The sequence below is a fragment of the Manis pentadactyla genome, chromosome X (genome assembly GCF_030020395.1).
Source record: "Manis pentadactyla isolate mManPen7 chromosome X, mManPen7.hap1, whole genome shotgun sequence".
In the NCBI taxonomy this organism is placed as follows: Eukaryota; Metazoa; Chordata; class Mammalia; order Pholidota; family Manidae; genus Manis; species Manis pentadactyla.
In genome coordinates, this window is record NC_080038.1 from 106028552 (window position 1) to 106054732 (window position 26181).

The window sequence follows — 26181 nt, forward strand, 5'->3', positions numbered from 1 at the left end:
TGAAGCTGTAACAATGATAGCATTTCAGTTATCAGGCACCTGGGGGAGGGAAGTGAGGGAGGAGAGGGGAGGCTGACACAATGCTAGCCAGACAGGCCTTGGGGTCACAGGTCACAGGAAATCAGGGTAATAATCGCCTGCTCCACCTCCTCAGAAAGCAGGCCCTGGTTTAAGGGCCAGCCCTGAGACCAGGAGGAAAGCTCACTAAGGGACATTTTACTAAACCTTTCCTTAAAATACCCTAGTTGAGACTCTTATGTCAAACTAAGTTGAAAACAGACTAAGCTGAAAACACTGATTTTATTTCAAACTATGTTGATTGCTTTTCCCTTTGAGAGTTTCATTTGTTTATCAGCAGAAATTCCTGGGCTAATTCCGAGAAATGCCATTCATTTCTCGCCAACAACAAGTCATGGACAATGGGCGGGGTAGAGGCGGGAGCTCCCCACGGAGGGTCCTTCTTTCTGGACATGACAGCCAGGGGCTCTGAATGTGGAAGACGGCAGAAGAAAAAGGCTTTGGGTGGGAGCTCTGGGAAAGCAGCGAGGTCGGCCAGATAGAACACAGTATGCATATTACTGCAGGGTTGGTCCTAGGGAAGTGTCACACAGCCAAAGTATGTTTTTGGGGTGCTTGTGCTCCCCATTATCAGAGAAACAATGTTGTCATGTTGCCCCTGGCCCTTTGCAGCGCCCTCTACTCCAAGATATTGGTCAGCACAGCTCTCTGTAGGCAGTGCTCTTGTCCTCCTTTACCAAGATCTTCCCTGGGATCTATTACCACAGTTCAGTCCACAGTCCGAGTGCATCAGAATTAATTGGTGCTTGTTTAAAGTGCAGAATACCCATTACAACTGAAATGACTTAGAATTTTTAGTGTAGGATCTGGGAATCCTAAAAAAATTTTATCAACTCTCCCAAAGTGATCCTTTAGCACACTAAAGTTTGAGTGACATTGCTTTGGGGTCTTGTTCTAAAATGGCCTGCTACCCTAATGAACTTTTCCAAACTAAGATTCTGCATATACCAACAGCTAATTGCTATAATATAAATAATTTCTGCAAAGTGAATGGCAGAATCCAAGGCTTCCTAAAACATATATTAAAGAACACTAATCCTTTAAAGTACTCAACAGAAAATGGATTCCATGGCTGAGAAAATTCAGAAAATACTACATCCCATACAGCTCTCTGTAGATTCATAATGCACATTAATCTGTTGAAGGCTCTGAGAAGCCCTGCATTAAAAGAAGCCTGTTTAACTTTCTCTAATCCGGAAACTCTTAAGTTCATTGGCCCATAGATGTTCTCCCTTGTAAACCCCATCATCATCCCATAAAATTGTATTCCTCGCAACAAACTTTGGGAAACACTGCTTTAACCCAGAAGAGTCATTGTAATGGTGGCAGTATTTTTAAATATAGAAAGCAAATGGAAGAGTTCTCTGGGACAAATGGGGCTTCTTGGTATCCCTCAATGAAGTGCCACCTTTTTCACCTTTGCATAGGGCCAGCTTTGGTTAACATCCACTGAGTTCTGCTCTACTACAAAGGAAAATCATAGCTTTCCCAAAAGTCTTGTTTTTATATAACATAAGGGCCTCTAGCATGTCAACAGGAAATCACATTCTTTTCAAAAAGCAACTAAATCCCCAGGGTTTACCAGAGACAAAGATCACCTCACCTGGCAGGAGGCAGGTTGGGTCCACTTTCCTGAAGAAGGTTTTAACCCTTCATACCCTGTACAGTGTTGAAGGACCAAGTATATGAGCCAAATAATAGAAATAAAGCGTGGAAGAGAGTGAAAGGGGTCGAAAAGGTAAAAAAGCAGACAGTAGAGACACAGAGGGTCTAGTGATCAACAGTGAATGTATGTGTGGCTACCTCTCAACAATCAGTATAGGAATACTAGTAATGAAATAACAATAATAATAAAAAAGTAAAATCTCTGCTATCCAGAGACCAACATTCCAGATTCCTCGGGCTTTTGAAGAGCTCTAGACCCAGAAAGAGGTTTTTTTAAACCATATATTAATTTTTGCAGGCAAAAAAATGGCCTGATTGACCATCTTGCTTTTATTCTAGCTATCCTAGCTGCCTTGAGAGAAAAGAATATGCTAATGAGCTGTTGCTGTTTGAAAGGAATTGGCTTTTGCCAATAAAATCCAAGAGGCAAGTAAATAAAGAATTCAAAAAAGAACAAAAGAACAGAGGAGAGAGCAGTGGAGATCAGACATGGATAATGGCAACAGCAGCAATCAGTGGCAACCACGAGGATGGCAGGCAGTGGGTACTCAAAGAGATGAACCAAAGTAAATGGAGCAGCTTTAAAATTTGGCATTTTAAAAATTCCAATTAATTTAAATTTAAATTTGGAAGACATTCCTCAATAAGGTAAACATAGAATTAGCATGACTCAGAAATTCCACTCCAAGGTATATAACCAAAATAATCAAAAACATATGCCACACAAAAACTTGTTCATAGCAGTACTAGTCAATATGATAGCCAAAAAGGGGAAACAACTCTAATGCCAATCAACTGATGAATGGATAAAACCAACTGTGGTCTGTCCATACACTGGAATATTATTCAGCCATGAAAAGGAACAAAGTACTGATACATACTACAACATGGATAAATCTTGAAAACTTTATGCTAAGTGAAAGAAGCTGGGCACAATATAGGCCATATATTGTATGAGCCCATTTATATGAAATGTCTAGAATAGGAAAATTCCTAGAAACAGAAAGCAGATTAGTGGCTGCCAGAGGCTGGCAGGCAGAGAGGGTAATGGGGAGTGATTGTTTAATGGGCACAGGGTTTCCTTCTGGGGTAATGAAAAACTTGGGGAACTAGATTAGTGGTGATGATTGCACAATATTGTGTATGTTCTTAATGTCACTGAATTGCAGCTTTAAAATCATAAATTTTATGTTATGCATTCTTTACCATAATAAAATAACTAAATAAATCCCCCCTTGAACTTTTGCTGTAAGAAACAAAAAAAACTGAAAGGCGCAAAACAGGCCTGTTTACTTGATTACTATAAGACAAGAAGTCATAGGCATGGACACAGACATAGTGATGGATCTAGACCTCCTTTTTATATAAATGTATGGGATGGGAGGCAAGGGGGACACCACATGCAGACAGGTCAGTGATTACAGACCCAAAAGCAGATTCAGAGTGGGTGAGTGACTTGCAGCCCTCAGTTGAAACTGTCAAAGGCCAAATGCCATGTATCTACTTCATCTTATACTCTGTTTCTACCATAGCACAGGTCTGTGCAATCCCAACTTGTTCAGAGGCAAGCGGCAAATAAGAGAATGATGTTGGTACAAAATAGAAATTGCATCAGTTCACACATGATTTTTCCCAGCAAATTAATATTTTATGCCATCAAGTGATAATAGCTTAATGCCAAGTACACTAACACAACTGAAATCAGCAAACCACGAAGGAATACACTACTCTACCCTATTCCCATTCACCCCACATTCTTCCTGTTGGCTCAGTTTGGCCATACAGTCTGTCTTAAAAGTGTTTATTCCATGATTCTGTCTGATCTTTGTGCCTTTTTCTCTTGTCTCTATAATTCAGCAGCTTCAACCCTTCCTTCAAGCTAATGTCACCATTTTAAAAGGTGAAGCTTTTACTTTCTGTAATAGCCTCTTATTTTTTAGAAATCTAAGATGCCTTTTTAAATCATGTTAGTTATTTTATTAATGTAGTTGTTTTATTAGTACTCTGGTTACAAAGTTGCATGAAGTTTCAAGTTGCTGTCTCCAACCCTGTTTTTTCCTTAAGCCATGTTATTTTTCAGTGTACAATTTTGCAGAATGTGAGGATATTCAGAAATGCATACATTGCATTATAGCAAAAATGCCTACATTCACTGTTTAGCTCACAACCCAACTACTGTCTAGAGAAATGGCAGAGAGGTCCCAGCTTCTCCTTATGGGAACACACAGACTGCAGGGCATCATTGGAAAGATTGTTTCCTTAACCTAGCAGTAATTTAAAAGCCTGGGATGCTTCTCTTGGTAAAACCACAGTATCACTGTCCCTGATAAAATCTTACCATAGAACTAAATATTTTTACATCTAGCCAAAAGGGCACATGGTGGATTAACAGATATCTGGTAACAGATCAAATAGTTATTTTGGAAATTTTATAACAACTCTTTAATGACCCAGGAATGCTGGAATACCTCCAAGGAAACCCAAATATATTAATTCTGAATAGCAAATTCATTAAGAATGGCATATAAATCCCTGTTAGATAATATCATGGTTTAGGCTGTTGGTCACTAATCACTATGTAAGTCTCCTTTTGATAATGAACTTAAGTATAAAGAACAAAAGAAAATAAATCATATTCTTTCTCTCCCTCTCCCTTTAACTACTCCACTTCCCCCAAAAAAGAAGATAAGGAATTTCATTCCTATAAATCTGTCATTACTGGGGACTAAAGAGAGACCTGCTTAAAGACTGGGATGGATTTAGTGCCCTTTCTGACTTCTGCACAGTCTTGAATTTTCCATTAAGAATGTTCTAGCCTCCATGTGGCAACAGCCTCTTTGGGCCCTGTAGAGCCCTGATGTATGTGACCAAGACTGGACCTCTGCCAGAGAGACTTGAGGAAGAGCTGATGAAAAAATTTTCATTTGCTCTTCATGGGTATCAGCATAGATTTCTCTCTGGTAATTCTGGAGAAACTGTCTGCATCCTCTGATTTCTACGGTTCAGCGGGAGCTGCAGGAGACAACCTCAAATGCAGGTGGGAACCTTGGAAATTTCAAAGGTAGGAAGTTTGGAAAGCATAAGTCACGGCAAACACAGAAACAAATGGGGCGGGGGTGACAAAACCTCCTCTGTCTCCTCCAATGGAAGATGAGCTCTAGGAGTGGCTAGTAGAACCCTCCCACCAGGTCCTCCCAGGTGAATATTCCCAGAAGTCAATACTGCTAAAGGATAGTATGTAAAGCCAAAACCTTGGGTATATGATTTCCTTGTTTGTGTCTCTTTTTGATACAGTTTGTTCATCATCTTTGCTTTAAACCTTCTGTTTTAAAGTGAGGACATTTCCATCACAGTGACTTCCACTGGGTTAAGATAGAAAATTAGAGTGCTTTCCTTTGACCAAACATTCCTGTGGCCTTGAAGGCATGAGTTTCCTCATGCTGAATAATCACTGGGGTGGAAGGAATACAGAGAAGTCATCAAAGCCATTGCCCTGTCTCAAAGCAGATCAGTGACAACTCTATCTCAGATGGGTGGGTACCTTTTTATTTCCAGAAATATGCTGTAAAGAGACTAAAATTCTCCTTAGTCATTTATTCTAGGATTTAACAACTACTCTGTGCCAAAGTTCATCCTTTTATCAAACTCCATTCTTCTCTGCTATGGTTTAAACCTGTTTACTCTTGTTTTATCTTCAGTAGAAAGAAAGAATAGCTGGTTTGCATTCCAGTACAATATGGCAGAGAGAGCACATGAGAAAACTCCCTGCTCTTTCCAAACAAAGAAGAGGGAGAGATGAAATGTACAACTAACAATCAATCAATCAATCAATCAAACTTTAAAATTGCAAAATCACACTCAGAAACAAAAGAAGACTCTGTGGAATGAAATATAGAAAGAAAGTATAGCAATAAATGGGGCCCAAAGACATATGATCCACTGGCAGCTAGGACTGGATACAGACAGTTGGGGCCAGATAGCTGAGCAAGAACTACAGTCTGCAAGTGGCCTGGGAACTTTAAACAAAAATTTCTGAAAATGGGGAAATTCTGTCAAGAATTCAAACTTGAAAAACTATAGATATTTGAACAATCTGAACTGAACTTTAAATGACATTAAGAAATAAAGAAAAGAATAAAATCCCAAGAAATAATAACAAGGGATTATTAAACAGCAACATGTAGACATTTTTAAATATACTTCAAAACCGTGGGGGGAAATAGAGTTATTGAAAATAAAACAACAAACAAAACCCAAAAGATGGCCTAAATGTTAGGCATGGAAAGGCTGGAGAAAGAATTTATGAAATGGAGGGCAGAAGTAAAGTAATTCACCATTACAGGGAGTATACCAAGATAGAAAAAATAAAGGAGACAGTAAGAGACAGAGAGGATAAATTAAATGAGCCGTAACAACATATGCCAAAAGCATCTTTGAGATAATAGAAAAGAAGGCGATGAGGTCATTTTCATAAAAATAATAACTAAAAATTTTAGAGAATCTTGAGTCCTTTGACTGAAAAAAATAATGTGTTAAGCAGGCTAAATAAAAATAAACCACATATCTACATACCTCATCAAAGAAAAAAAGAAAAATCTTAAAAGATACAAAGAGAAAACAGGTTACTTACAAAAGAATTACAATCAAACAGCAGAATATCCATAAACAAAGGAAGTCAACAAACCATTTGGTAATATCTTCAAAGTGCTGAAGAAAAATAAACAGGCACCTAAAATTTTATACCCAGCCAAATTATCATTCACAGATGAGGACAAAATGAAGACATTTTTGCATATAAGTATTAGGGAATTTGGTGCCATTACCCACAGAAAGAACCATTAATGGTTATAGTTAAGAAGAAGAAAAATGAACTCACAAGGAAGTGACATGCAAGAACAAGAAGGGAAAGAAAATGAACAGCTGGTTTCTATGCTCCATAAAATGGGCTTTTTCAGACTTAAAGACAATATGTTTATCTCTCAATTTTCTGGTACTTATGACCTCAATTTTTTTTAACACTTTCTTTTTCTATGAAAAGAACTGCCAGTTTATACTTTACCTTTTCCTCAATACCTGCCTCCTGTTATGCACCTGTTATGTAGGTGACAGCCATATTCCACTCTATGTTCTTTTGCCTTTGCTTTGTGTCTGGGACATGCCTCAATCTCTTTCCCAGGGTGGATCAATCTCTACATAGTTTAGATAAATTCCTATGACATTAGACCACTTTTGTTGACTTCTGAGGAAAAAAGCTTTTATTATGCTACTTGACAGGCAACCTGGCAGATTTTTTAAAAAGCTGTCCAGTTAGTCTTTTTTTAAGAAATTGTGTTCCTATCTACCAAAACCCCTCCCATACCACACTCTTTAAGTAGAAGAAGCAAATAAACATGTACAAAAATAATTAAGCCTCATTTAGGGATTTCTTCCAAAGGACAGCTTTTGGACTGATTATATGCCAGGTGAGTCTTTTACATCTTGAAGCATATGTTATTATCACCAATACTCTAAATGATCAGCCTGTGATAGGGCATGATCTGCCAGCTGGGAAAGAACCCTGTGTTCATCGGAGTCTATTTACTGACACGGGAAAGTATACTTTATGAAAGTGGTGGCAAAAAGGGTTTGAGCATTTCTTCTCCATTGAACAAAAACTCCTTTCCTGTAACATTTCAGTTAATTGAACTTTCATGGAACCTCATTCCTACCATTGTTGCCCTGACACTTTTGGTTTCTCTCTTACAAGTTCTGGAAATTCTGTACTACTTACAAAAGCATCATTTATGCCCTAGAGTAGTGGCTCTTCATGTCTTTAGGATCATGTATGCCCCCTTCAGGAATACCAATAAAGCTATGGATCCTCTCTAAAGTAATTTACACATATACATAGTTACGGTAAAAACTGCCAACAACTTTAAAGGGTTTGCTGACCCTGTAAAGCCCACCCACAGACCCCAACCCAAGAACCTCTGTCCCAAGGGGAAAGAGAATTGACTTACAGGACTACAAAGCTGCTGCTGCCCAGCTCACAAGACTGTCACTTAGCTTTTCCTAAGACTGCTGTCGGGCCCACAGGCATTCTGTGAATCATTCCATGCTTGCACGCCTCTGGTGTGGGGGCCAGGCCTCAGTCAGATGTGAACAAAGTGTCATTGAGGGAGCCCCTGCCTCAGACAAACACCTTAGCCGCAAACCATGAAAGTAGACGTCCTAACAACCTTGTGAAAAAGTCACTGCCCACTTCCCCCTTAGATTTGCTTTTAACAACGTGTACATAATAACTGTGCAGTCTGGAGGAGGTGCCTATGCAGCACGCAGGCAGGCAGCTTTATACTGTCATAAACCTCACTGGTTCAGCTCCTATGATTTATGAACAGCCCCTCGTCATTTAGAAGCTATGCTCAGATGCAATTCCAGCACTAATTGCAGAGGACACATGCCATGCTGCTACAACTCCCCTGGTGCCCTGTGCCCATGGCAGGAAGAGGCTGTTTACGGCAGAAATCTCTGGGCCACAATTCCCTTCCCCCAATTGATATCCATCTTCAAATGATTAAAAGCCCAATGAAAATCTATTACTGGGTACCCAATAACTTATTAGAGCCTAGAATGTGCCCCACTTGGGCTATAAAGAGTATTTAGGGGCCAGTGCAGGCTGCCTAAAAGTGTCCTATTGTTATTTCTGTCTGGAAGTTTCCCTTCTGGGGAATTAGGAAGATGGAGTGGGTTGGGTGGAAGAGGAAGGAGAACCACAGCTGGGACAAAAAAAAGGTGAACTGGTTTACCTGGGCAACGAGGGCAACAGAGATGAGGAATATGCACAGGAGAGAGGCAATGAAGGCTTGGACATCTGACTCGGCTGCAAAGCACATTGCCATTCTAAAAGAGAGGTGCAACCAAGAAAAAGAATTAATGTCTTTCAAAGGTCACTGGGATCATGTCAGCTCAGGAAACAGTCATGTAGGGACTCATCAAGACAGTGAATAATGCATTCCCAAGAAGCAGAATGAAATCAGCATTTTCTTTCTTCTTCTCATCACTAGCACCTCTGCTGGGTTGTTTGATAGCTTACTGGCATATTTTTCTAAGGCTGGGATCATTACTGCTCCAGTTTTCAAAGCCTCATGCTTCTTCTGGCCTGGATCTGTAGCATTTCTACCATCCCCCAGCTCTAGCTGCCTGCCTTTTCCAAGAGCCTAGTCTGATTTCATAATCACCTACCCAGTGCCATGGAAGGAAAGGGAAGGGATGGTGAGCAATGGGTCCTTGAGTCGCTACCCACCCCTGGGCAAGGCGATATCCCTAGCACATGGATCCTGGATTCCATATAACTCTGCCTTGGTCTGGTAGGCTGAATGCCTCTTCTCATTTCCAGCCCAAATTTTTCTGAGAACAAGCTGGAGTCTGGAATCGAACTGACTGCCCAGTGTGCCTGGGTGGGGCGACTGGGTCCTTGCCTGACTTACAGTGCCAAGATCCCCAGCTCTGACAGCTCTCATCCATTGTTACAACAAAGGAAGACTTTGGAAATCAATTTTGCATTAACATTTTCCATCCATAATTCATTTGAAGCAAGGGTTATGTGCATCTGTCAAGGCTCTTGTCAGGGAATAGGGTGATGAAAAGGATGAAGAGATGCCTAGCACATGAGCTGTTGGCCTTGGGACCATATTAACATTTTCACTGCCCTGCAGACAGATAAGCTTCCGCCCCCAGGGGTTAGCTGTCCATTTCCAATGTGTTGGGTCAAGAATAGGACACAGTCATGCCACACCAGGCAGTTAATCAATCCCAAGAGGCTCTATCAAGTACCTACTCCAGCCACTTAAAGGGGCAGACTTCTTTTATCCAAATCAGAACCACCTTACAAACCTGTTTCTTTTCTCATGTACCTTCTCCAATAAACATTCGGAGTGTTACATTTGGAAACACTGCAGAACTTCCTTAAGGGTCACACTCCTCTGAGACAGGTGCTATCACCCTGAAGGGAAATCACCAAAGCCCATCAGAAACAACCGTTCCTGGCTGAGATCTAAACTGATTCCTGCTTAATGCTTTGTACTGAATTCTGTTCTAGAGCTAACAGATGAACAGAGGTAATGAACACCATAATGATCGTTATGATGATGATAACGGCAAGAGCAGTTAATATTTCTTGAATGTTGACTGTGACCAAGCACTGTTTTAAGTGATTGAAATGGATTCGTGAATTTAATCCTTACCACAACCTTGAGAAATAGGTAACAGCATTATCCCATCTTAAAGAAAAAGAAGCTGAAGGAATCTCGGAGAGGTTAGGTAGGGTGTCCACCGTAACATGGCTCAGAGCAGGCAGGGCCAGGAATGGAAGTTTGGTCTTAAACTCTAGAGCCCTGCAGCCTCTTAACACCTCGGGATGCTGCCTGAAGGTTAGGTTTCCACAGGCTTAATATTCTGGATTTAAATGGCAAAAGAATTGGCCTTGCAAGTGGCTGCCTCTGTTCCACCTGGGCATATTGCAGTGATTCCACGAGGTCTCAAGTGACAGGCTGGTCTTGAAGATTCTTTCTATGTGTTCAGAGTTCTCACTTCTCAAGGCCTAGTACAAGGCCTCTCATCCCAACTGGACAGGACATTGGTTCTCCATCAGAGCTCATTTTGCTCCCCAAGCAACTCTGGCCATGTCTAGTGGCACTTTGGGTTGTCACAATTTGGGCTTGTATGGTTGGCATCTAGGAGGTAGAGGCCAGGATGCTGCTGAAAATCCTATAAGGTGCAGCCCCTACAGCAAGGAATTATCTGTTCCCAAATGTCAGCAGTGCAGAGGCTGAGAAACCCTGGCCTAGCAGATGACAGTAGAGGCTTGCTCAGAAAGACAGACCACAGCTGCAGTCCTGGGCCATGGAAAGATGAGACTACCCACTTTGTCTACTGTAAAGATGGCATTTACAGTGTCCAAATGCCTCTCTGAGTGACTGGATAGGAGCCAAGGCCAAGCCAAGAGAACTGTAGTCCTCTCCAGGTACAGGCCAAGGTTTCACATCCTCAATCCTAATTATAATTACTGACTAAGACAACTTTAAACTGTGCTCTGCCAATGACCTGGTATGTGCTCTGTCCTCTCTTCTCTAAAAGGCCAGCCTTCAAAATGGCTTTCAAAAACAATTGTCTTGTAAGCCAGGCATTATATTGAGCTATATTTCCCCCGTTTTCACTATCAAAGTATTCTACCTTCTCCCAATACGTCCCACATTATTCACCTAAGAGACCATAAGCATCTGTTCTCAGCAAATACTCAGAGGCCCCGTGAAAATCAAGCCAAAAGGCAATAGAGAAAAAGGACAGGAGATGTATACTTTTTCTTACAATCTGCTTCTTAACTCCTTCCTGGCTTTCATCACCCGTGCCTACTGGCCATCTGGGCACTGAAAGCACCGCGGCAGGCTGAGGAACAAACTGGGAAATCACATGCCATGAGCAATTGTACCTCCGAGCAGATGCAGTTGACACAGTAAACCAACCCATAAGGTTCCAGGTAAGGATGCCATCTCTCACCCACTCTGTACTTCTTGTCTTGAAACACACAATACGTCTCTGAATCTGTGAGGGGAAGAGATGGAGAATATGCCTCCATGTTAGAAAACATAGACCAAGTCATAAAATACAAAGGCAATCACAGGCTCCATTTGTTTTAATGCATATCAAGAGAAGAGGCACAGGGAGTATTTATAGAATCCCCTCTATGGGCTCAGTGGTTTACATGTTTTGCTCATTTCATCGGACAATGGCCTAGCAAGGTAGGCACTATTGTCAGTCTCATTTTATAGATAAGAGAAATCAAGGGTCATATAACCAGTAACAGACATGATAGTCAAACCCAGCATTGCCTAAGCGAAGCCAAAATCCTGACTACTGCTCTGTTACAATGGTAAGAAAAGGAAGCGTGTCATGTGTCCTTTTGGAATAGGATGTGCTCCCTTGCTTTAGAAATGCAAGGTAATGTCTGAAATGCTGATCTATCATTCCCAGACATGCTGGATTGTGATGTAGGAGTCATGGACTGAACACATTATGTTAGGTCCCTATAAAAGGCTTTGCCCACACATGCTAACATCATGCAATCATTAAACAAATATCTGGGTCCTTATTCTTTGTCAGGCACTATGCTAAGTGCTGCAGGTAAAATGGTGAGCAAAAAATACCCATAGTCCTGGCTATCATTCATTCTATAGCCTTCTTACATACACAGTTCCCTATTAACTTAAAAGTAAAGGCTCCTTCCCTTTATTGGAATAGAAGTTTTGATAGTCATAGCTTATCTTGTACCATGGTTACTTAAGCACATACTATGTTACTTGTCTTACTTTTACATGCCTTATTTCTCCTTCAGGGTAGGTCCTCAAAAGTAAGCAACTTTTATTTTCTACTCTATCACATGGCCTAGCACACTGTGGCCAACAAATATAAGCAACTGAAAGATGATTGGTAAATGAATTTTCAAACCATGAGATTTGTCTTCTAATCCCATCCTTTTCTATTTGCTGCTTCCCATTACACAAGGTCAAAATAAATCAAGATTTCTCTATAGCAAACACTAGTTTCCCTCATTCTCTAGTACAGTTTTCCCTAATCAAAACTGAAACAATAAAGAAAAGGTAGGCAAGCAAGACTCCAGAAGAAGGTATTTCAACAAATAAAGTATTGGTATCTGTTAATATTTTTAAGTCATTTAAATGAATAAGTAAAGGACCAACCAATCCAATGGAAAAATGATCTAAGGTCCTGAATAGCTATTAAGAGAAGAAGAAATGGGAAAAGGCCATAAACAAGAAAAGATGTTCAACCTCACTAGTAACCAAAACTTCACACTAAAATTACACCAAGATAATTGTCGGAAGACACTCCTGCTTCAACGGTTCCACTGATTCTTTCCAACTACTCATAAGATAAACTCCGATTTACTTTTCAAGTCTTTACTTCCAGATTCTTCAGAATGATGAACCAGAAATCAGAAAATCTGGGTTTTAATCCTAACGAGCTTTAGTTTGTGGCACTGAGCAAAGCATTTGAACTCTCTCCATCTCAGTTTTCAACATCTGTTAAATATGGATTCTATGTTTCTCAAGCAGATGTTGGAGGATTAAATGAAGCTCTTTATGGAGTGTTACTGTATATTAATTGATTATTTTCTAATTAGAAAAGTAGTGCATACTCCATGTATAAAATCAGAAAACATTCACAAACACAAAAAGAACAAAACAAAAACCTAAATGTATAGAGAGGGAAGAAACATTACAGACAATTACAGCACAAGAACATTCTGGCAATTTATAAATAGCCTGTCGGTTGAAGAAAAAAGCCAAAACGACCATTAGAAAGTACTTTGTATTAAATGAAACGAAAGCACAGCATATCAAAGTTGGTGGGATTCAACTGAAGAAGTATTTAGAGTTAATTTATATCACTATGTACCTATATTAGAAAAGGGGAAAAGTCTCAAATCAACAGCTCAAGAAACTAGAAAAATACAGCAAAATAAACCAAAAGTGAACAGAAGGAAGGTGTAATAAAGAACAGAAATCAATTAAACTGAAGACAGAAAATCAATAGAAAAAAATCCATGAGATCAAAACCTGTGTTTTTAAGATGACCAATAAAATTGATAAACTTTGAAGAGAGGAGCCAAGATGGTGGTGTGAGTAGGGCAGCGGAAGTCTCCTCCCAAAACCATATATATTTTTGAAAATACAACAAATAGAACTATTCCTAAAAGAGAGACCAATGGATACAGTACAACAGCCAGGCTACATCTACACCTACGAGAACCCAGCGCCTCACGAAGGGGGTAAGATACAAGCCGCATACCGGTGGGACCTGAGCGTGCCCCCAACCCCAGCTCACCAGCAGAAGGAAAGGAGTCAGAGTGGGGAGGGAGTGGAAGTGCAGGACTGTTAAATAACCAGCCCTGGAAATCCGTACCGGGAGCGCAGATACACAGTATGCTGGATATTAGAGAAACGGAAAAGCAAAATCGGCGAGCGCATCTCCGCAACCAGCTCCCCTGGGACAAGTGAAAAGCGAGTGCTTTTTGAAAGTCTTAAAGGGACAGGGACCTCACAGCTGGATGGAATCATCCCAGCACACGCTGCCAAGCAGCTGGGAATCCCAGGGAAATCCAGGTGCCCTAATCCCCTGGGAGGCAGCACAGTTCTGAAGCCTCACATGGTGACAAACAGCCTGCCAGTCATTCCCCCAGACGGCGCAGCCCCCGCAGCATCCCAGTAGCCTGAGAGTGGCAGCGTGCGCCGGCGGCGGGGAGAAGCTGCGCGCGCCTGAGGCAGTGGCGGGGCAACCCGGGAGTGGCCGCGCAAGACAGTGACAGTGGCGGGGCGGCCCAGGAGCAGCCGCGCACACCCGCGGCAGTGGCATGGTGGCTGCAGCGGCGGAGCAGCCCAGGAGTGGCTGCGCCCCTAGAAGCCACCCAGAATCTCCTCCCTGTGCACAGCCACCAGGGCCAGACCCAAAGGACAGCGCCAGTGTGTAGCTGCCCAGCACAGGCAGAATAAACCAGGGCAAGGCGTGAAGGTGCACTGCTCTCACAGGAGAGCACACCCGGCGTGCCTGCCATGCCCCTCAGGGCTCTGGGCTACCCTGACGGCGACCCTGCCCATGGCAGCTTAGGGGATTAATCCAGACGCTGCTACAAGAGTGCGGGTAACCAACACACAGGAAACGGACAAGGGCAAGGCAACCAGTAAACAGGAAAGGACTTTGTTCTCCCAGCTGACACACGTGCAACCTGCCTACAGCTACCTCTATCGCCATGAAAAGGCAGAAGAATTTGGCCCAGTCCAGAATTACTCAGACAAACCCCGAGTGAGGGCCTGGGGAGATAGATTTAACCACTCTTGCTGAAAAAGAATTCAAAATAAAGGTCATAACCATGCTGATGGACCTGCGGAGAAATATGCAACAGCTAAATGAGCACGTAGGGAAGGAGAATACAGAAATAAAACAATGTCTGGAAGGACTTAAGAGCAGACTGGATGAGGTGCAAGAGGCTGATAATGGAATAGAAATCAGAGAACAGGAATACAGAAAATGTGAGGCAGAGAGAGATAAAAGGATCTTCAGGAATGAAAGAATATTAAGAGAATTGTGTGACCAATACAAATGGAACAATATTTGCATAATAGGAGTAGCAGCAGAAGAAGAGAGAGATAAAGGGATAGAAAGTGTCTTTGAAGAAATAATTGCTGAAAAATTCCCCAAACTGGGGGAGGAAATAGTCTCTCAGAACCACGGAAGCACACAGAACTCCCAACACAAGGGACCCAAGGAGGACAATACCAACACGGATAATAATTAAAATGGCAAAGATCAAAGACAAGGACAGAGTATTAAAGGCAGCCAGAGAGAGGAAAAAGGTCACCTACCCAGGAAAACCCATCAGTCTGTCATCACACTTCTCAACAGAAACCTTATAGGCCAGAAGAGAATGGCATGATATATTTCATACAATGAAACAAAAGGGCCTTGAACTAAGAATACTGTATCTAGCACGATTATCATTTAAATATGAAGGAGGGATTAAACAATTCCCAGACAAACAAAAGTTAAGGGAATTTTGCCTCCCACAAACCACCTCTACAGGATACTTTAAAGGGACTGCTCCAGATGGAAGCACTCCTAAGGCTAAATAGATGTCACCAGAGAAAATAAAATCACAGCAAAGAAAGCAGAACAACCAAATACTAACCAAAGGCAAAAAATAAAATCAACTACTCACAAAAGCAGTCAAAGGAAACACAAAAGAGTACAGAATAGAACACCTAACATATAAAGAATGGAGGAGGAGGAATAAGAAGGGAGAGAAATAAAGAATCATCACACTGTGTTTATAATGGCTTAATAAGAGAGTTAAATTAGACGGCTAGATAGTAAAGAAGCTACCCTTGAACCTCTGGTAACCACGAATCTAAAGCCTACAATGGCAATAAGTACATATCTTTCAATAATCACCCTAAATGTAAATGGACTGAAAGAACCAATCAAAAGACAGAAAGTAACAGAATGGATAAAAAAGCAGGACCTATCTATATGCTGCCTACAAGAGACTCACCTCAAACCCAAAGAAATGCACAGACTAAAAGTCAAGGGATAGAAAAAGATATTTCATGCAAACAATAGGGAGAAAAAAGCAGGTGTTGCAGTACTTGTATCAGAAAAAATAGACTTCAAAACAAAGAAAGTAACAAGAGATAAAGAAGGACATTACATAATGATAAAAGGGTCAGTCCAATAAGAGGATATAACCATTATAAATATATATGCACCCAATACAGGAGCACCGACATATTCGAAACAAATACTAACAGAATTAAAGGAGGAAATAGAATGCAATATATTCATTCTAGGATATTTCAAACACACCACTCACTCCAAAGGACAGATCCACCAGACAGAAAATAAGTAAGGACACAGAGGCACTGAGTGCACATGGGACATTTTCCAGAATAGACCAATACTAGGCCACAAGAAGAGCCTCAGTAAATTAAAAAAGATTGAAATTCTACCAACCAACTTCTCAGACCACAAAGGCATAAAACTAGAAAAAAAATTGTACAAAGAAAACAAAAAGGCTCACAAACACATGGAGGCTTAACAACATGCTTTTAAATAATCAATGGATCAATGACCAAATTAAAACAGAGATGTAGCAATGTATGGAGACAAATGACAACAACAGCATAAAGCCCCAACTTCTGTGGGAAGCAGCAAAGGCAGTTCTAAGAAGAAAGTGTATAGCATCCAGGCCTATTTAAAGAAGGAAGAACAATCCCAAATGAATAGTCTAAAGTCACAGTTATGGAAACTAGAAAAAGAAGAACAAATGAGGTCCAAAGTCAGCAGAAGGAGGAACATAATAAAGATCAGAGAGGAAATAAATGAAATTGAGAAGAATAAAACAATAGAAAAAATCAATGAAACCAAGAGCTGATTCTTTGAAAAGAAAAAGAAAATAGATAAGCCCCTAGCCAGACTTATTAAGAGAAAAAGAGAATATATACACATCAACAGATTCAGACATGAGAAAGGAAAAATCACGACAGACTGCACAGAAATACAAAAAATTATTAGAGAATACTATGAAAATCTACATGCTAACAAGCTGGAAAACATAGAAGAAATGGACAACTTCCTAGAAAAATACAACCTTCCAAAACTGACCAAGGAAGAAACAGAAAATCCAAACAGACCAATTACCAGCAAAGAAATTGAATCGGTAATCAAAAAACTACCCAAGAACAAAACCCCTGGGCCAGATGGATTCACCGGTGAATTTTATCAGACATGTATAGAAGACATAATGCCCATCCTCCATAAAGTTTTCCAAAAAATAGAAGTAGAGGGAATACTTCAAAATTCATTCTATGAAGCCAGCATCACTCTAATACCAAAACCAGGCAAAGACACCACAAAAAAAGAAAATTACAGACCAATATCCCTGATGAACATAGATGCAAAAATACTCAACAAAATATTAGCAAACTGAATTCAAAAATACATCAAGAGGATCATACACCATGATCAAGTGGGATTCATCTCAGGGATGCAAGGATGGGTGGTACAACATTTGAAAATCCATCAACATCAACCACATCAACAAAAAGAAGGACAGAAACCACATGATTATCTCCATAGACGCTGAAAAAGTATTCGACAAAATTCAACATCCATTCATGATAAAAACTCTCAATAAAATGGGCATACAGGGCAAGTACCTCAACATAATAAAGGCCATATAAGACAAACCCACAGCCAACATGACACTTAGCAGTGAGAAGCTGAAAGCTTTTCCTCTAAGATTGGGAAAAAGACAGGGATGCCCACTCTCCCCACTGTTATTCAACATAGTACTGGAGGTCCTAGCCACGGCAATCACGCAAAACAAAGAAATAAAAGGCATCCAGATTGGTAACAAAGATGTCAAACTGTCACTATTTGCAGATGACATGATATTGTACAAAAAAAACCCTAAAGACTCCACTCCAAAACTACTAGAACTAATATTGGAATTAAGCAAAGTTGCAGGATACAAAATTATTACCCAGAAATCTGTTGCTTTCCTATACACTAATGATGAACTAACAGAAAGAGAAATCAGGAAAACAATTCCATTCACAATTGCATCAGAAAGAATAAAATACCTCGGAATAAACCAAACCAAGGGAGTGAAAATACCTATACCCTGAAAACTACAAGACACTCTTAAGAGAAATTAAAGAGGACCCTAACAAATGGACACTCATTCCATGCTCTTGGCTAGGAAGAATTAATATTGTCAAAATGGCCATCCTGCCCAAAACAATCTACAGATTCAATACAATCCCTATCAAAATACCAACAACATTCTTCAACGAACTGGAACAAATAGTTTAAAATTTCATATGGAACCACAAAAGACCCCAAATAGGCAAAGCAGTCCTGAGAAGGAAGAATAAAGCAGGGGGGATCTCGCTTCCCATCTTCAAGCTCTACTACAAAGCCACAGTAATCAAGATAATTTGGTACTGGCACAAGAACAGACCCATAGACCAGCGGAATAGAATAGAGAGTCCAGATATTAACCCAAACATATACAGTCAATTAATATATGATAAAGGAGCCATGGATATACAATGGGAAAATGACAGCCTCTTCAATAGCTGGTGTTTGCGAAACTGGACAGCTACACATAAGAGAATGAAACTGGATCATTGTCTAACCATATACACAAAAGTAAATTTGAAATGGATTCAAGACCTGAATGTAAGTCATGAAACCAGAAAACTCTTAGAAAAAAATGTAGGCAAAAATCTCTTGAACATAACATGAGCAACTTATTCATGAACATATCTCCCCAGGCAAGGGAAACAAAAGCAAAAATTAACAAGTGGGACTATATCAAGCTGAAAAGCTTCTGTACAGAAAAGGACACCAGCAATAGAACAAAAAGGCATCCTACAGTATGGGAGAATATATTCATAAATGACAGATCCGACAAAGGGTTGACAACCAAAATATATAAAAGCTCACGCACCTCAACAAACAAAAAGCAAATAATCCAATTAAAAAATGGGCAGAGAATATGAACAGACAGTTCTCCAAAGAAGAAATTCAGATGGCCGACAGACAGATGAAAAGATGTGCCACATCACTAGTTATCAGAGAAATGCAAATTAAAACCACAATGAGATATCACCTCACACCAGTAAGGATCGCCGTCATTCAAAAGACAAACAACAAATGTTGGCAAGGTTGTGGAGAAAGGGGAACCCTCCTACACTGCTGGTGGGAATGTAAATTAGTTCAACGATTGTGGAAAGCAGTATGGAGGTTCCTCAAAAACTCAAATTGAAATACCATTTGACCCAGAAATTCCACTCCTAGGAATTTTCCCTAAGAATGCAGGAGTCCGGTTTCAAAAAGACATATGCACACCTATGTTTATCACAGCACTATTTACAATAGTCAAATATGGAAGCAACCTAAGTGTCCATCAGTAGATGAATGGATAAAGAAGAAATGGTACATATACAAATGGAATATTATTCAGCCATAAGAAGAAAACAAGTCCTACCATTTGCAACAACATGGATGGAACTAGAGGGTATTATGCTCAGTGAAATAAGCCAGGCGGAGAAAGACAAGTACCAAATGATTTCAATCATATGTGGAGTATAAGAACAAAGAAAAAACTGAAGGAACAAAACAGCAGCAGAATCACAGAACTCAAGAATGGACTAACAGTTACCAAAGGGAAAGGGACTGGGGAGGATGGGTGGGAAGGGAGGGATAAGCGGGGGGAAAAAGAATGGGGGCATTATGATTAGCATGCATAATCTGGGGGGAGGCATGGGGAAGGCTGTGCAACACAGAGAAGACAAGTGGTGACTCTACAGTATCCTACTACGCTGATGGACAGTGACTCTAATGGGGTTTGTGGGGGGGACTTGGTGAAGGGGGGAGCCTAGTAAACATAATGTTTCTCATGTAATTATAGATTAATGATACCAAAAAAAAAGAAGTGAGGAAAATTCCAAAAAGAAAACAAAAAAATTGATAAACTTCTAGCAAGACTAACAAAGATAAAAAGAAGATGCAAGTTACCAATATTTGGGACAACAGAGAGCACTTCTTCATTATAGATCCTACAGACATTAAAATGATAAGAAGGGACTACTATGAATAACTTTATACCACTTAACAACTTAGATGAAATGGATGAATTCTTTGAAAGATACAAATTACCAAAGCTCCCTTGAGAAGAGATCGATAACCTGAATAGTCCTATATCTCTTAGAGAAATTTATTTTGTAGTTAAAAACTTTCTCACAAAGAAAACTCCAGGGCCAGATGGTTTCACTGATGAATTCTATCACGCATTCTGCCAAAAATGAAGAAGAGGCAGTGCTTCCCAACTGAACCTTTGATTCAATAAGCATTACACTGATACCAAGCACCAGATAAAGATATGACAAGAAAAAAAACTACAGACCAATCTCTCCATGAACGTAGATACTGAATCCAATAATACATAAAAAAAAGATAATACTTTTTGAGCAAGTGGGATTTATCCTGGAAATTAAAGATTAAGTGAACATTCACAACTGGATCAATGTAATTCACCATATGAACAAACTGGAGAAGAAAAACCATGTAATTATTACAATAGGTAGAGAAAATGTATTTGACAAAATTCTATATCCATTCATGACAAAAACCCTCAAAAAACTAGGAAGGGGCCTACTTCTACCTGATAAAGGATATCTACAAGAAACCTACAGCTAACATCATACTTAATGGCAATAGACAATGTTTTTCCCCTAAGATTGGTAATTATACAGGCAAGGATGTCTGCTCCACCACTCTTGGAAATTCCAGCCAGTGAAAGCAGGAAAGGAAAAGAAGTAAAAGGCATACATATTGGAAAATAAAACATAAAACTGTTTCTATTTATAGATGATATGATTGTCTATAAAGAAAAATCCCAAAAATCTATTTAAAAGTTAGATTTTAATCATTTGCAATAGGTCCTCCAAAACATGGAAATACTGAGGTATAAATCTAACAAAATATGTATAATATCTGCACTCAGAAAACTACAAAACACTGATAAGAGAAATCAAAGAAAGTCTAAAAAATTGGAGACATATCTTGTTTGTGGACTGAAGACACAATATTGTTAAGATGTCAATTCTCCCCAAAGCGATTTACAGATTCAATGCAATTCAAATCCAAACATGAGCAGAACAGCTTGTAAAAATTGGTAATCTAATTCAAAAATGTATGTGGAAAGGCAAAGGAAGTAGAACAGCCAAAACAATTTTGAAAAAGAAAGATGTTGGAGGACACACATTATGTGATTTCAAGACTTCATGTAAAACATAGTTTTCAAGACAATGTAGTTGCCAAAAGGTCAGACAACAATATCAACAGAATAGAATGAAGAGTTAAAAAATAGACCCAAACTTATATGGTCAATTGATTTTCAACAACAGTGCAAAGGCCAGTCAATGGAGAAACAATAATCGTTTCAACAAATGCTGCTGAAACATATGTCTAGTCCTATGCAAAACATAATAGAAAATGACCCTTAATCCATATAACATACCATATACAAAAATTAACTCAAGACGGATCATCAATAGACTTTAATGTAAACCCTAGTACTTTAAAACTTCTAGACGAAAACACTGATTTGTGATCTTGGGTTAGGTAAAGATTTCTTAGATATGACACCAAAAGCACAATCCATATAAAATGGACTTTATCAAAATTAAGAGCTTCTGCTTTTGAAAAACAGTGCTAGGAGAATAAAAAGAAAAGCCATGGACTGAGAGAAATTATTTGCAAATCACATTTCTGATAAAGGACATTTATCCAGAATACATAAAGAAATCTCAAAACTTAAGAATAAGGAAATAATCCAATTTTTAAGATGGGAATATAATTTTAATAGACACTTCACCAGAGAAGTTGTACAGATTATCATTAGTCATTGGGAAGTGCAATGAGGTATCACTACCCACCTATTAGAATGGTTAAATTCAAACAAGTTGACAATACTAAGTGCTGGTGAGGATGCAAAGCAACTGGAACTATCCTCATATTTTGCTGGTGGAAATGAAAAATAATACAGCCACTCTGGAAAACAACTTGGCAGTTTCTTATAAAGTTAAAAATACACTTTCTGTACAACTCCACAATCCTATTCCTAGGTATTTTCTCAAGTGAAATAAAAATGTATATTTAAACAAAAACTTGCACATAAAAGTCTGAAGTGGCTCCATTCATAGTCAGTAAACCCTGGAAGCAACTCAGATGTCCTTCAACTAATGAATTTACAAACATCCAAACGATGGAATATGAGCAATAAAAAGAAATGAAAGACTGATAACACAGAAATATGGATGAATTTCAAAGGTATTGTGTTAAGTGGAAAAAGCCAGACTTGAAGTCTCCATACTATATGATTCCAATTATTTTCATTCTGGAAAGTGCAAAAATATAGGAACAGAAAACAGATCCATAGCTGCCAAGGACTGAGGTGCAGGAAGGATTTTATTACAAAAGGGCACAGAGTAAATTTTGGGGGTGATGGAACCATTTTATATCTTGATTATGCTAGTGCCTACAAAACAAAATGTTTCGTCAAAGCTCATAAAACTACTCTAGAAAAAGTGTGAATATTGTTGCATGTAGATTATACCTTAATAAAACAATAAAAAAGACATAGAGGAAAGAAAAATCACTCACAATTCCACCAACAGAAGATAACCCCTTTCAGTATTAGGGTACTATCCCTCCAGTCTTTTTTTTCTTTTTTTAAATTAATAGACTTTATTTTTTAGAGCAGTTTTAAGTTTGAATGTATATTCAAACAAAAAGTTGTACATAAAAGTTTAAGGTGGCTCCATTCATAGTCAGCAAACCCTGGAAGCAACTCAGAAGGTACAGAGTTCCCATATACCCCCTCGTGGCCCCCACCCCTACTTTCCCCTTAACATCTTGCACTAGGTGTGGTACATTTGTTATAATTAATGAACCAACATTGATATATTCACTGAAGCACATAGTTTACATGAGCCTTCACTCTGTTTTGTATAGTTTGACGTGTTATGACAAGTATATGACATATCCACCATTACAGCATCATATAGAATAACTTCACTGACATAAATATCCCCTCTACTCTGCCTATTCATCTCTTTCCACGTTCAGTTCCCCGAACTCCTGAAAACTCTTAAGCATTTTACTGTCTCTAAACCTTTCTCTTTTCAAGATGTCACATACTTGGAATCATAGTGCATGCAGTCTTTTTAGACTGGCTTCTTTCAGTTAGCAATATGCATTTAAGGTTCCTCCATGTTTTTTTATAGCTTGACGGACCAGGTATTTTATCATTAAATAATATTCCATTGTATAGATGTACAGCTTGTTTATAAATCTACCTACTGAAGGACATCTTGGCTGCTTCCAATTGTTGGAATTGTGGATAAGGTTGCTGTAATCCTTGTATGCAGGTTTTTGTATGGACATAAGTTTTCAGCTCATTTGGATAATACTTAGAGGAGTATGGCTGCTGGATTGTATAGTAAGGCTATGTTTAGCTTTATAAGAAATTGCCAAACTGTCTTCCAAAGTGACTGAAACATTTTGCATTCCCACCAGCAATGAAGGAGAGTTCTGGTTGTTCCACATCCTCACCAGTATTTGGTGGTATCTGTATTTTGGGTATTAGCCATCCTAATAGGTGTATAGTGTCTTCTCATTTGTTGATTTAAATTGCAATATCCTAATGATATCTGATGTTAAGCATCTTTTCATATATTTATTTGCCATCTGTATCTTCTTCTGTGAGGTGTCTGTTTAGCTCTTTTGCCCATTTATTGTTTGGGTTGTTCATTTTCTTATTGTTGAGATTTAAGAGTTCTTTGTATATTTTGGACACAAGTCCTCCCTCAGATATGTGTTTTACAAATATTTTTCCTCAGTCTGTGGCTTGTCTTTTCACTCTTTTAACAGTGTCTTTGCCAGAGAAGAATTTTTTACTTTTAATGAAATCAAATTTATCAACTTTTTTCTTTCATGGAGCATGCTTTTGATGTTAAAAACTCACTACCAAACCCAAGATCACCCAGATTTTCTTCTCCTGTTGTCTTTTACATGTTTTATACTTTTTAAATTTATATTTAGGCCTTTGATCCATTTTGAGTTATTTTTTGTGAAAGATTTAAGGTCACTGTCTGCATTCATTTTCTTGCAAGTTGATGTCTATCTGTTCCAGCATCACTTGTTAAAAAGATTATCCTTTTTCCAAAGAACTGTCTTTGCTCGTTTTGTCAAAGGTCAGTAGACTTTATTTGTGTGGGTCTCTTTCTGGACTCTTTATTACGTTCCACTGATCCATCTGTTATTTCAACAACACCACACTGTCCCGATTACTGAAGTTTTATAGCAAGTCTTGGAGGTGGGTAGTGTCAGTCCTCCAACTTTATTTTCTTTCTCAATATTGTGTTGGCAATTCTGGATCTTTCACCTTTCCATATAAACTTTAGAATCTTTTAGTTAATTTCCACAAAGTAAAATGATGGAATTTTGATTGCTATTATATTCAATCTACAGATCAAGTTGGGAAAACTGGTAATCTTAACAATATTGTGTCTTCTTATCCATGAACATAAAATATCTTTCCATTTATTCAATTTCTTTCCTGAAAGGTTTGTAGTCTTCCTCATATAGCTCTTATATACATTTTGCTAGATTTTTATGCTAGGAATGTCAGGTCTTTTAGTGCTAATATAAATGGCATTGTGTTTTTAATTACAAATTCTAGTTGTTCCTTGCTGCCATATAGGAAAGCAATTGACTTTTATATATTAATGTGTATCTTCAACCTTGCTATAATTGCTTATCAACTCCAGCAGGGTTTTTTATTGATTCTTTGTTTTTGTTTTTTAACATAGATACTCATGTCATCTGTGAACAAAGGAAGTTTTAGTTCTTCCTTCCAAATCTATGTGTCCTTTTTCCATTTCCCAGCTTATTACATTAACTAGAACTTCAAGTACAATGTTGAATTGGAGTAGTGAGAGGGGACATCATTGCCTTGCTGGTGATCTTAAGGGAAAGCATCTAGTTTCTCTCCATTGAGTATTATGTTAGCTGTAGATTTCTGTAGATGTTCTTTATGAAGTTGAAATTACCATCTATTCCTAGTTTGTTGGATAATGATGGATTTTGTCAAATGCTTTTTCTGCATCTATTGATATGATCATGTGATTTTTCTTCTTTAGCCTGTTGATGTAATGGATTACATTAATTTATTTTTGAATGTTGAAAGAGCATTGCATACATGGAAATCACGCTTGTCTGTGGATTTTTCCTACATTTTTGGATTCAACTTGCTATTATTTTGTTGAGGATTTTTGCATGGGACATATTGATCTTTAGTTTTCCTTTCTTGTAATGTCTTTGTCTGGTTTTGGTATTAGGGTAATGTTGCTTTCATAGAATTAATTAGGGAGTGTTCCTTCTGCTTCTATCTTCTTTAACAGGCTATACAGTATTGGTGTTATTTCTTCCTCAAATGCTTGGTAAAATTTACCAGTTTATCATCTCAGCCAAGCGCTTTATGTTTTGGAAAGTTATGAATTATCCATTGGGGTAAAACTGCAATATTTCCAGAATCTCTTGCCTGGCCTTAATGCATCTCTAGATCAATAGGTGTTTCCAAGGGGTGGAAAGGAGTAGTCCAGCTCCATATCAATAGCTAATTACAATGGCAAGGAGGGCATATCTGGACTGGAGAGGTTGAGTGGGGTCCGTTCTTCTGCAGTCGGGTTGTGAGAGACACGGGCGAGCATAAATGGATGTAAGCAATAAATGGGTTCCTCCCACTTTATTTCTCCCTTTGACTGATTTCAGTTTCAAAGGTATTTTGCCCTGGGATCTTCCCCCCAGAGTTACGTCTGTTCAATTACTTTAATAGATATAAGCCTATTCAAACTGTCTATCTCTTGTGTGAGTTTTGGTAAGTTCTATCTTCCAAGTTATTGGTCCATATTTTGTAATTTGTGGACAGAGTTGTTCATAATATATTTTTATTATCTGTTTTACTTCCATGGGATCAGTGGTGATGACCTTTCTTTCATTTCTGAGATTAACAACCTGAGTCTTCTCTTTTTTTCTTTCTCAGTTAAACTGGTTAGAGGTTAATTTGATGGATCTCTTCAAAGAATCAGCTTTTGGTTTCACTGTTTTTTCTCCATTATTTTCCTGGTTTCACTTTCATTGATTCTGCTTTAATTTTTAAAAATTTCATTTCTTCCACTTACTTTGGACTTGATGTACTCTTCTTTTGCTAGCTTCTAAGGTGAAGCTTAGATTGTTGACATTAGATCTTTCTTTTTT

General features: G+C 38.9%; 1 protein-coding gene across 8 annotated transcripts in view; it reads right to left on the reverse strand.

Annotated features, from left to right (window-relative positions):
- CHRDL1 (chordin like 1) overlaps positions 1 to 26181 on the reverse strand; it is a 119627-nt gene that overhangs the window by 72541 nt on the left and 20905 nt on the right. For all 8 annotated transcript variants that reach the window (XM_057495221.1, XM_057495220.1, XM_036912650.2 and 5 more), the window contains exons 3-4: positions 11210 to 11322; positions 8529 to 8622 (exon numbers count right to left, since the gene is read on the reverse strand). In XM_057495221.1, the coding sequence (XP_057351204.1) occupies positions 8529 to 8622; positions 11210 to 11322 (207 nt within the window). The remainder of the gene's footprint in view (positions 1 to 8528; positions 8623 to 11209; positions 11323 to 26181) is intronic.